We start from the raw sequence: 10,216 nt of genomic DNA on the forward strand, positions 1-10,216 counted from the left end.
TCAAAAGTGAACACATGAACATGAAAATTTAAGTGTGACAATAAAACATGAAAGTGAGGATCAACGACAGAACATTCCCGTTCACTGCACCTTACAGAATACTACAAAAAAGAACAATAGAACAATTAAACAGAGAAAGCATTTGTATTTAGAACAGAAAAATGGCAAATAAAAAAATAATACTTACAATTTTAAGACGTTGTGGACTCGCCATATATATGACATCATAAGAACTGATGATGATTGGGACCAGATGCCTGGGGTGGAAAAACCTTTCTGGGTGTCTTATTTGCCTGTTTATGTTAGAAGTAAAAAAAAAAGTCAGCAATGTCATAGAATCAGTTGTTGTTGGCATTAACTATGAAGCTGTTTTAAGTGTGAACTTAAGGAGACAAACTACCTTAAAATCTTTCCATCCCTGATCTGAACACACTGATCCTTGCAAGGTGGTGAGGGGGGCTGGTGATGCCCATCTCTAGCAGACATCAGATGAGAGGCAGGGTTCACCCTGGACAGGTCACCAGTCCATCAAAGGCCTTGAAAGCCAACAACAAATAAAATGTATGAAAGAGAAATGTTAGATTAACAAGGGGAACAATTATTTCCAGTTATCTTTAAATCAAACTATGTTTATTAAGCACTTAGTGTTGGTAACACAGCAGTTTTTGTTGTTGAAAATGYAGCTAGCTCCTCATTGAAAAAACAAACTTACATCATGAAGACAATGTGAAGGTTCATCCTCAGAGCTGGTTGGTGATCTGGTGGAGCCAGAGCTTCTTCTGAGACAGGAAAGTCTTKAGGTTTTCTAACACCTGATTTCTCTGGCTTCCTCTTTCATCTTCATTTGCTTAGACTGCAAACATATGTATCACATCATGATTATCATTTTTTTATTGTATGCAATCTTAATACATAGTAAAAGATTATTAAGGCACTTAAAAATTCATACATATTCATTCATATTTTGTTCACTTAAAGTATACTTTTCTTTAATATATTAAAAGTGTATTTTGGTACAATTATGTTTAAGTGTGTTTGAAGTTCTAATTTCGAAATTGGTACAAGTGTATTTTTAGTACACTTCAGATATACTTATAGGTAGTACACTTAATATTTAGTATATTTAAAGTGTACTTTCACAAATTTAAGTATGTTTGAAGTATACTAAAGTAAACTTTTTTTTCACCTGGGTGCTCCTCATCATTACAGGTAATTATATCATTTTCTTACATAGTTCAATTTTTAGAATGTTTTAAGAAAATATCTGTTTGCATCAATGAAATGTGACTTGATTCTAATGTCCAGAACTGTAGCGATGTTCATTTGAAATGCTAAATTTATGTAAAAAAGGATTAAGCATTGCTTAGTGACGTAAAAGAAGCTCCAGCAATAGTGCAAATTAGGAAAGACTTTCTGTGGAAAATCTAGAACTTATTTGGAGTTTTTTTTAGTAAACAGAGCAAAAATAAAAGATTAATGTGTTTGTAGACGTTTTGCAGAGATATTGTCAACAATCTTAAGCAGTTTGATTAAATTTAAATACAAGATACAAGAAATAATATAAAATAGTTCCTCCAGAAGTGGCACATTTTATGGTGTCATTAAGGTAGTAAACATTTACAAAGACTATATAGTAATTTGAATAAAACTACAAATACATTTGTACAATAAAAAGATTTTAATGTTCATAGAGTTTATTTCATTCAAACCTAAATGTTACATACTAATATAAAGTCCATTATTATTAAAGCTAGTTTTATGCAATATTCCAATTTTGTAGTTTATTTTTATTGAAAATTTTAAGACATCAAATTTTGATCAAAATTTTTGATTTTGTGAGTTTAATAAAATGCCAACACGTTTAAGGCATCTTTTTAAAATTCTTTTATTATATTTGTATTCAAATGACTAAGCATATAAAATAAACATTTAGCTTTGATATAAGTTACTCAGCGGTGATAATGTTTTTACTTTCAGAAATGAAATAGAAGAGCAAATTGTCTTTCTACTGTCTCGTGACAGTTTGCAGGAAACTCTGAGGGTAAATCAGCTGCAGCAGGTTCTGAACATTAGAATCAGAGACCAAATCTAAACCTTAAACTAAAACTAAACGTGATGTGGATAATTAACCAGCACAATTCCTCTGTTTCATGTGTCTTTGTCAGCGTGGAAGAGGGAAAGTCCCCTCCAATCCCCTACGTCTATGTCAACTCATCTGGTTCTGTGAGGAACTACCGGCCGATCCAGGCGGTGCTGGCGTGCAGCTTGGAGATGTACACCTTTCCTTTTGACAAGCAGAACTGCAGCCTCACCTTTCGCAGCTGGCTTCACTCAGGTTGGCCTCCAGCTTTCTGCTCCTGTAGCTAACAGATGGGACACAATGTCTGGAAGATGAAAAATACTTCAACCATATTAACAGTCAAACAACACGACTGCAAAGAACACAGATCCAAAGTTTTAGGTACAAATCCAAGATGCAACAGAGTCAAAAGGCTTTCAGTTCTTTTTAATTTTAAATGTTTATTCAATCATCAGTACCTTGAAAAGGTTAAATTAGATCCAGAACATTTCAAAGATCACAACTATGGCCTTCAGCATGATTTTAGGGTTTTTATATGACAATATAAATTAACAAAAAGGAAAGTTATTCATCTCGCCCGAAACGTTAGCTGGAGATAGGCACCAAACAAACCCTCCCGACCCCATTAAGGGACAAGGGTGCAAGAAAATGGATGGATGGATGGAAAATTATTCATGGTTTCTAGAATTTTCTACATATCTGAAAAGTGGGGCATGCACTTATTTTTACCCTCAGATTTTTTTTTAGAAAAGAACAGAGATGAAAGAACCCAACAGACAGGAAAATCTTTGGAAAAAAAATAACGTGATGCTTACACATGTGGTACATTGACATCACACGTGAAAACATCAAATGTGTGCCATGTACTTTTGCAAGCGGTTTCACATGTTAAAGTGATGTAAAAACACACATGTTTAGGTACAATGTACAACGAGACATTAGAGTATTTCCATTTTTTTAAATATTCCTCTGGAGTTAAAAACGGGTGTTATATGTTACTATATGACATGATTTTCACATGTTACAGCACAATATTACGTCTCACATATTCCAACTCGATTAAATCTTTTTACCTAATTCCACAAGCTCGTTGGTGCAGTCTGCAACAAAACGAAAGACACAGTGGAGAAAATAAATTTTCCCTGCGTCCTGTTGTTGGGTTTCCATCTTGCCGCCTCTGGTTTTATTCTCCTTCCTGTTTTATCTCTCTCGGCAGTGAAAGAAATCGACCTGGCTCTGTGGAGGAGCGCAGAGGCCATAGCGGGCGATAAGAGGGAGTTCATGAATGATGGCGAGTGGGAACTGCTGTCCGTTCCATCCCAGTACTGGCAGATCCACCAAGACGACGCCGACTATGCTCAGATCCAGTTCAACGTATGTTGAACACACACATTTTCACCCTGAGAAGACCATTTTTATGAAAGTAATTATAAAGGAGGACAATAAAATGGTTCACATAAAAAAGAAATCTTATTTAATCTTAAGTTAATGGTTATTGCATATGGACGGAGTAAATGCGGTGTGAGGACTGATGGCTCGTCGTAAAACGCGGCCCTTTAAAACCGTGTAGCAAAGTGTAAAAGCGTGAAGCAATTGGCTGCGACCTTCACGGATTGAGCCGCAGAGTTAATTCCAAGCGATGAAACGGCGGCAGCGGCTTCTGGCGAGCAAAGAGACGGATGGAGAGAGGAGCTGATAGACAGGGCAGGGTGAGCAACCATAATGAGACTGTCTCAGTGGCTGCCTGATCAATGGACCTCTTGTTAGTCGAGAGCAAAATGGCTCCATAGCCCAATGCAGGTGGAGAGCAGGGAGGGCGGCTGTTTATTCAGCTCCAAGAACGAAGGCTTCTCAGTAATGGAGCATTTCATGGCTCACTGTGTTATTGTACGGCTGGTGGCAGCGCGGACCCTGTGCCACATGAAAGATACAGTGCTGGGAAGAAATGGGCCTTTTTACAAATTTAATCTGCTTTTTTTTTCTTTTATTGACACAGTTAAATGTCTCAGATAATATGCTCAAAGCTTTAGGTTGGCCCTTTCTTAAAAATAGGGTCAAAATCATTATTTTGTTTTGTTTTTCTTTTTCTTTTTTTTTCTTTTTTTAAATATTTGAACCCAGGAACTTCTTGCTGCAACATTTCAATCAAATTTAGATCTGGCCTTTGATTCAGTAACTCAACTGTTTTTTTCATCCACTCGAAGGTCTTCTTAATTATTCTGGATTGTAGTCCTGATAAGAAAAGCAAATAAGGCAGAGCTTAAAGCTGCAGTACATATCTTTAAAAATATACATGTTTTTTATATGTTTGTTAAAACTGTCACCATGTTGTGACAGTGCAATATGAGAGAAAAGATCTCATATCTGTGAAAAGATTGATCTCCTCCCACTCAAAAACAACCAATCAGAGCCAGGAGGACAGTCTTACTGCTGTCAATCAAGCTCGTATACATGCTCACCTCTTTAACATCAAAGCATTAAAAAATCAGAGGAGATTACAATTCAAAATCTGATCATTACAACTATAAAACTTTGACACACATTGTCCCTAAAATTCCAAATTTTCTTTATGCAGTGTGATTTTTTTCATTTTCCTTCAAGCAGAAACTTATTTTTACTTTGGCTTACTTAATTTCTGACTCGTTTGCAGGAAGCAACCGACCATAATATGTACAAATTTAATTTAAACTTGTTGCTCTTTTTGGATTTTAATCCAGAGGTGTGCTTTGGTGTTACCGTTTGTTTTGGGAAATCACTGGGAAATTGTTTGTTTCTCTATTACTGCAAGTGTCACATGTGGCTCTGGAGGAGTTGGGGAACACATCCAGTATAAATAACGCTTTCTTGTCTCACCAGCTCCTCACCCTGTGCACTTATATTTTGTGCAGCTGCTGATCCGCCGGCGCCCCCTGCTGTATGTGGTCGGCCTCCTCATTCCCAGCATCTTCCTCATGCTGGTGGACGTGGTGAGCTTCTACCTGCCTCTGAACAGCGGAACGAGAATTGCCTTCAAGATCAGCATTCTGCTGGGCTACACCGTCTTCAGGGTCAACCTGACAGACGAACTGCCTGCCACCGCTCTCAGGACTCCTCTCATTGGTACGACGTCTCCTCATGTTAAGAAAAACATTTTGTTCAATGGATTTCAACAAAGTTTAAATCCGTTTTTTAAATCATAAAAACAAATATGAATCTTGTAATCCTAACACAGTTTAAGTCCACAAACTGATGCAGGATAATTTGGATTACTTACCCTATCTTATGAAGGAAAAATGGGGGATCATTTTTCAAAGTCAAATTTTTATCACGTTATTCATTAATTTAGAAATGTCACAGTTTAAAACTAAATATTTTATTAGCAACTAATATAGTTTTCAAACTAAATATTTAGCTACAATCTAAATAGCTTGGTAAATTTCTGAGTTAAAGCTAAATATTCTATTAAGCTAAATATTTAGCATCAAAGTAAATATTTTCCTTACAAACTAGCCCTGAGCTAAATATTCAAATTTATGAATTTGAATATTTAGCTCAAATATTCAAATTTGAGCTAAATATTCCTCCCTCGGTCCAAAAACATGACTGTCAGGTTAATTGGCCTCTCCAAATTGTCCCTTGGTGTGTGTGTGCATGATTGTTTGTCCTGTGTGTCTCATGTGTTGCCCTGTGACAGACTGGCAACCTGTCCAGGGTGACCCCGCCTCTCACCCAGAACGTTAGCTGGAGATGGGCACCAGCAACCCTCCCAACCCCACTAAGGGACAAGGGTGTAAAGAAAATGGATGGATGAATATTTAGCTAATATTCAAATTCACTTGCCGCTAACCAGAAGTGGACTACCAAAATAAAAGCTCTGTCTCGTGATGTAGAACTAACGTTCAGTTAATTTGCTAAATATTTAGCCCTGAGCTTACTAGCTAAATGCTAACTGCTTTTTTCTGATTAAATATTTAGTGTGAAACTGATATTTATTACTGATGGACAAACATGGAGACCCAAATTATTGCTGTTAATTTTTGACTAACTTTGCAAATGACACTCTGTTGTTGTGCATCAAGGAACCATTGCAGTAAGAAGTTAAAGGGAAAATTTAAGCAAAATTATGTGTTTAAAAATAAAAAACTTTTGTTTCGAGAAATTGCCCTGAAATTTCTCGAAATGTCCTAATATCAGAACAGCAAAGAAGAAGCTGGTTTAGTTCTCAGGTAAAGTCGCTGTAGTTGAAAAGGGAAAATTGCTTGAATTGTCCTGGCAAACCAGAAAACCCTTTTCTCTGCCTCTTTGGGATAATTGATCCGCTGAGTGAAATAACAGGGATCCTATTGGATCCGATCTCCTTTCAGGAGTGTTCTTCGTGGTGTGCATGGCCATGCTGATGCTCAGTCTCATCAAGTCCATATTGGTGGTGAAGCTGCTCCATCACAGCGAGAAAGAGGTCAAGCAAATGTCACTGTCTGCCTGCCTGCTGGACCGGTACGGCTCAGCCGGCCACAGCCTCAGCGAGAGCGCTTTGACCTCCATCAAAACCCTCGACAACATCTACGCACCTGGAGGTAGGCAATAAGCTTTAAAACCGATCAGCTGTCAGCGGGACAGCAGAGATATCTGACACCTTTCTGTCTTCACTCTACAAATAACAATAAAGTCGACAAACACCCCAAACTTTCTGTGGGGAAGTTCAGCCTAGCAAGAGACTTCTGCCATTTTCAATGGCCGTTTTGCTTCCCTGCATGTGTTTGGATTAAATAACAGGGAAGAGGATTACAGCTACTGATAAAACATGTAAAAATACCGAGCTTTTTCTGAGTATACAAACTTTAAACTGAGAAATCTTACTATAATCTCGAAATTCTGACTTATCTCACAAAATAAACATCAGAATTCTGAGAAAAAGTCAGAAATATGAGATTAAAATGAATCTTTTCTTTTTCTAATGGCCCCGATCTTCTTCCAATGAATCTGCTAGTTAAACCTTATTCTTACCTTTTCACAGATTATGAGCTTGAAAGCTCCCTGGAGGAAGATCTCCTGTCCCTGAATGACGTCCCAGATCCTCCGTCTGGACTGGAGTGGCTGCTCCAGGAACTGGTTTTCCTTCGGATGGCTTTTTCCCAGGAGGACAGCGAGTCTTCAGCTCAGGCCGAATGGTTGTCGCTCTGCCTGCGGCTCGACCGCTTGCTGTTTCGCCTTTACTTGCTGGTTTTAGCCGTGTACACCGGTACGCTGCTGCTGCTGTGGGCCAGATGGAGCTTCAGTTGAGCCAGCAGCACAAATATGATCACTTGGTGGTTCGGCTCAACAACACTGATTGGGAAACTCATTCAGAAGAGAAGCCATCTGATTAAGACAAACTCATTGTAAAGGTATTACTAAGTCATTGATTTTGTAAACAGTTATCTAAAAGTTTTACATTTCTTTGCTTTTCTAAAAAAATGACCATGCTTTAGAGGCTCTGAACTCCCTTTTATTGCAAAAAGTGATTGAACAAGAGCTTTTAGGTGCTCTCATTGACTCCTTCTGCAAATTTCAGTCTGTATTGTTTCAGTTGGCTTGTTTTGCATGACCTGCAGGACAATCTGCAGTCTTAGTAGCCCCGGATTCAAGTTTAGACTTTGACACTAAGAAGCTGGGGAGGCTTATTTTTGATTTAGAAATACTTAATTTGCAAAATTAAACTTTAACTTCTCATTGGTTATTTTTAATGCATGGCATCCCACATAGTTCTGTTCTTGATCCTGTTAAGTTTGTGTCTTTTTTGTTTCCCTTATATTATCTTATATGATCATCACCAGGTAATGTCAGAAGCTTTTTTTGTGGTGAGTCAAGCATCCATTAGGCATCTGCAGGTGATGTAAAATGCTATTATATGTATTTTTTGCATTAGCATTTGGCACAATTTAATAGTTTGACTCCAGTATATTTATTTTTTGTGTATTTTCATGTCATTTGCATAGAAATTTGTGAACCACTTTGAAGTACTTCATTAATAAAGGCAGCGTGTTATTTTTTATAATCTGAGACATCTCCAATCACTGGTAAGCTGATGATATTCAGCTATTTATTACTACTGTATATTTTAAACCCTAGAGTAGTGTAAAGCTTTTCATAAGGCCATAAAATCCTGGTTGTCAGAGGTCAACAAAAACAAAACAGAGGCTCTTATTTGGTGAGCGCCAAAGATTTTTATCTTAAAGAAAACATCCATAAAGTGTCCTCCATGAGGGAGGATGAATTATGCTCTCATAACACCAAACATGAACGTCTGGGCCTCAATTTCAAAAATTATGAAACAAAAACATCACAGAGAGTCATCGTAATCACAGCAAAACATGGTGGCAGCATCATAATATGGGGTTACCTTTTCTCAGGTGGATTTTGAATTATTTTTGTCATCTCAGATGCAAACCTGAATAGTTAGAAATCCTGGAAAGCAGAAAATTGAACAAGGATTTAATTTTTCAGTCTATAGATGGATGCAGAAAATGGTCACGTTAACGATGTGACAGCAAAGACAGAAAACTGAAATTCAACTCAAGTTTTAGTTTAAGTTTGAGCGAAAAACATTCATGCAACTTTGTTTGTTTCTTTCAATTTTCCTCCAAACAGATTTGTTTCACAGTTGAAGTGAACAGGAAATATTTCTGAATAAAAATGAAAAAAAAAGGATTTAAAAAGGTTGTCTTAGTTTTTTTAATCAACTTAAAATCCAGATTTTTGTAAATAGGGTGTGATGAACACTTATTAGGGTTCTTTCAACATTATGCCACCTAGAACAAACTTTATTTTATTATTTTTATATTAATCTGACATATTTGTTGTGTCTTCAAGGGTCACTTTGGTTTAAATCAGATGAGTTCTTTAAAAATGAGTCACATTAAACTCTCCCCTGCTCGTTCTGTTATTGTTCCTGGTCTGTCATTATGTTTCCGGACAGCAGAGATACGGTCCGACACAGAAACTCTCTGGAGACAATCCCTCACCATCCGTGTGCTGTTACCATATCATTTTCATACTTTAATCTCCGTCCGTCCGCCACAAAACAGATCAGTAAAAATCATTAATATCTCAGCTGCTGCAGCTCTGCTCCCCGTTGGTTTTCTAACAGCCGTGATAAGAATATTAAAGGTGCATTTACAGGAAAGCAGCTGCTGGAACAATCCATGGTAATGCAATTCTGGAAATATTGGCAGTGGATCAGGTGACGCTGTGTTATGCAATAAAGAACTAAGAATTTATAGCTGCTTTATACTGATTACTGTCTTATCTCCAGTAATAAGAGAGCAGAATTTATATTCTGTGAATTTGTGTTGCTTTAAATATAAACCGCAAGTTTTTTTTATGTTTTGCCTTTTATAAAACAAAAAAGACATTCTGGTACTGCAAGTCCTGCTGTGCCACGATACTGCAACTTCTATCCTGCTGCAACACCTAAATGACTGGTTAATGAACAGGCCAAACCTGGCAAAACCTGCTGACAACACAAAGAGATAATTCAGCTTTTTGATTCAGGTGCTTCGGAGCAGAGATGCATTCAAAGGTTGCAGGACAGTCGCAGTCGAGGGTTCGATTTGCAGACCTCGGCTTCATAGGCATGAGATTTTTCAGTCACAATGTTAGGTGACAGAAATGTTCTTCATGCTGAAATAATAATTTTAGTTGGTGGGACTTCCTTTGTGACATGCACACATTAAAAACAAAAACCAAAAGTGATATGATATGCTCCATCTTCAGAGATGTTTGGAAAACTAAGGAAACACACATGTGGAAGATCTTCTTGCATCAGTTAAATCAGTGTTTTTCACTGTGGTGACCTCAGAAGGTTGGAGGAAAGACGAGAGGAAAAAAGCAAAACCAATATAAAGTATTACATACATTGAGAGTGAAAAGTTTATTTTTTTTTGGTAATAAATTCATAATATGATCAAATCTTCTGCCACAGAGTTCCTGGCCATCTAAAAACCAGATGGTATCAGGCAGAATTTATGATAAATGGATGCAATAATGACTGAGCAGCAGTGGTGGAGAAAGTACTCAAAAAATTTACTTAAGTAAAAGTACAAATACACAGTCAAAAATGTACTTAAGTAAAAGTCAAAGTACCACATTAACATTTTACTTAAGTAAAAGTAAAAAAGT

At 37.1% G+C, this 10,216-nt stretch overlaps 1 protein-coding gene across 1 annotated transcript in view; it reads left to right on the forward strand.

Annotated features, from left to right (window-relative positions):
• The window catches only part of htr3b (5-hydroxytryptamine (serotonin) receptor 3B), a 10,546-nt gene extending 2,479 nt beyond the window's left edge, over positions 1–8,067 (forward strand). Inside the window, exons 5-9 of the mRNA XM_008428568.2 lie at positions 2,166–2,335; positions 3,297–3,454; positions 4,969–5,179; positions 6,424–6,633; positions 7,074–8,067. Coding sequence (XP_008426790.1) covers positions 2,166–2,335; positions 3,297–3,454; positions 4,969–5,179; positions 6,424–6,633; positions 7,074–7,339 — 1,015 coding nt within the window. The 3' untranslated portion in view covers positions 7,340–8,067. The remainder of the gene's footprint in view (positions 1–2,165; positions 2,336–3,296; positions 3,455–4,968; positions 5,180–6,423; positions 6,634–7,073) is intronic.
• The last annotated feature ends 2,149 nt before the right edge of the window (positions 8,068–10,216 follow it).

This window comes from Poecilia reticulata, linkage group LG14 (genome assembly GCF_000633615.1).
Source record: "Poecilia reticulata strain Guanapo linkage group LG14, Guppy_female_1.0+MT, whole genome shotgun sequence".
Lineage (NCBI taxonomy): Eukaryota > Metazoa > Chordata > Actinopteri > Cyprinodontiformes > Poeciliidae > Poecilia > Poecilia reticulata.